Source organism: Ceratina calcarata, unplaced genomic scaffold (assembly GCF_001652005.2).
Source record: "Ceratina calcarata isolate Rehan_Ccalc_2016 unplaced genomic scaffold, ASM165200v1 scaffold4225, whole genome shotgun sequence".
Taxonomy (NCBI): domain Eukaryota; kingdom Metazoa; phylum Arthropoda; class Insecta; order Hymenoptera; family Apidae; genus Ceratina; species Ceratina calcarata.
This window is the reverse complement of record NW_017165892.1, coordinates 1-1,956: the sequence shown is the minus strand read 5'-3', so window position 1 is coordinate 1,956 and position 1,956 is coordinate 1. Positions and strand designations below refer to the sequence as shown.

Below are 1,956 nucleotides of genomic sequence, written 5' to 3'. Positions count from 1 at the left end.
TGTAGTAGTATTATATTAAATACCAAAAGACATACTATTTTTAAAGTGAAAAATATATTTTTTGTTTACATATTATGGATAAAATTACTTTTTATGTTGCAACGTGTTACTAATCTACGTTTAGTTTTATAAGCGATGTTAATAAATTACAAAATTATAATTAATACAATTGGTATGTTTTACGATTTACTGAATCACTTTTACACTATTTAACCAGAAAACGTTAGATTTCTCATCTGTCTAACAGCAGCTACAACTCGAGCACTGCATCCTGAGCTCCCGCTCTGATAATCTTCTGGTGATAGTCTTAATAATAAAGACATATGTTGAAGGTTTTCTGATAACGATAATCCAAGTTCTTCTAACACATTACCAAGGTAATCTACAATATATGTAACGTGCTTGATTAACAACGAAAATAATTTTATTATAATAAGTTTATTGTAGCACAAGGGAATGTACCTATATCAGTTGCAAGTTGCTTGCACGCAGCAGAGCTCAAATGACAAATTCCTAATGTCTGATCCAAAAACATTTGACACGTGCCCTTAGCAATAATGTCCAATAAAATACCGGTAAATCCAGATTCGGTTGAACTTTGCACATACTGTGGATCTGCTGCTTTCAATGCCTGCGTAAGGCTTGGATTTTCCCTAAGTAAGAATGGCTCTAAGTGTTGTGGTAATGTCATTAAGTATTGGCCAACTTGCGTTATGTATTCTTGTGGAGCAAAACTGTAATCGGGTAAATCGGCGCTCAATTGTGTAATTTTATTGGCCTCCATTGACCAGGCCGGTGCTTTTTGCACCAATAATAACTGTGTAAAGATTGGTGCAAAGATTACTTCGTATGTCGCGCGGTGTAAGTCCGAACAAAGTTTATGGATAGACTTTATTATGGGATCTAGAATTGTTTCTTCCTCTGCAAGAATAAGTAGTGTAAATATTGAGTAATGATTTTAGGCTTTCGAAACTCTATCTTTATATCAGTTACCCTTTTGGAATGATAAGACTAAGTTCTCCAAGTCGGTTTGACTTGATGCATTTAAAAGTAACTTCTTATACTGATTAAAAACACTGACATTTGTGCTTTGCAACTTATTATTAGCCTCAGTGATATCAATTACCAGCGATTTTTCGAACTGTTGAATCTGTCCCAAAAGATCACCTGCAATGAGAAGCTTTACTTTGTATTCGCTAAAGGGAAAGTTCAATATGTTACCTATAGTTTGCATTAGAGTAAGGCACATTTGGAACAAATTCCAATCTTCGTGTTTTACTTTTTTGCGCTCTAATTGCCATATAGCAGCTTGATATTTTTCAAGACATTTGTTGAAGTAACTCTGTAAAAACATATTTTTACTGTACCTATTTAATACGGATATTTTCTTAAATTTAGTTCTTAACGACATACAGACAACGATTTCAGTAATCCGGGGTAACCACAGCCTTCCGTAAAAAGTTTACATCTTTTATTAGCTTCGTTTGCGTATTCCATTATTCTGGAAATACTAAGAGAAAGAACATTGATCGTGTCGCTTAAATCATCATGTGTAGATTTCATCGATTGAAGTTGAGACTCGAGCTGAGCTGTTTCATAGATATTATACTTTGTAACATGTGGAACATAAGGCGCGTAGATGGCTTGCGCTAACGATAACAGTTTCTGATTTTGCAATTTCCCATGGGACGACGTTTCAATCGCGCCTTGCAGATTTACCGCAAAATGTCTCGTAATTTGTTTAAGTTCAAGTAACAATGATAATTGCATAGCTGTCGAATGCTGCTTCAATATCGCCTCTATACATTCTGGAATTCCTGGATCTAAACTTCGCAAAAGATCAGCGTATACCTCAATTATCACGTCAATCGCTGTATTGGGAAATACTTGATGATACCACTTCACCTTTATCAAAATTATAGTTTAGACCAAACTTTTACATTAAATATGCTAATA

General features: G+C 34.4%; 1 protein-coding gene across 1 annotated transcript; it reads right to left on the bottom strand.

Moving 5' to 3' along the window:
- Positions 1-32: 32 nt before the first annotated feature.
- On the bottom strand, positions 33-1,923 carry LOC108626641 (conserved oligomeric Golgi complex subunit 7-like; the record flags this gene model as incomplete). The annotated part of the gene is made up of 5 exons (XM_018027432.2): positions 33-382; positions 463-921; positions 994-1,167; positions 1,222-1,342; positions 1,414-1,923. Coding segments are annotated over 5 exons (1,437 nt in total), but the record flags the coding sequence as incomplete, so codon positions are not given.
- Between the last annotated feature and the right edge of the window lie 33 nt (positions 1,924-1,956).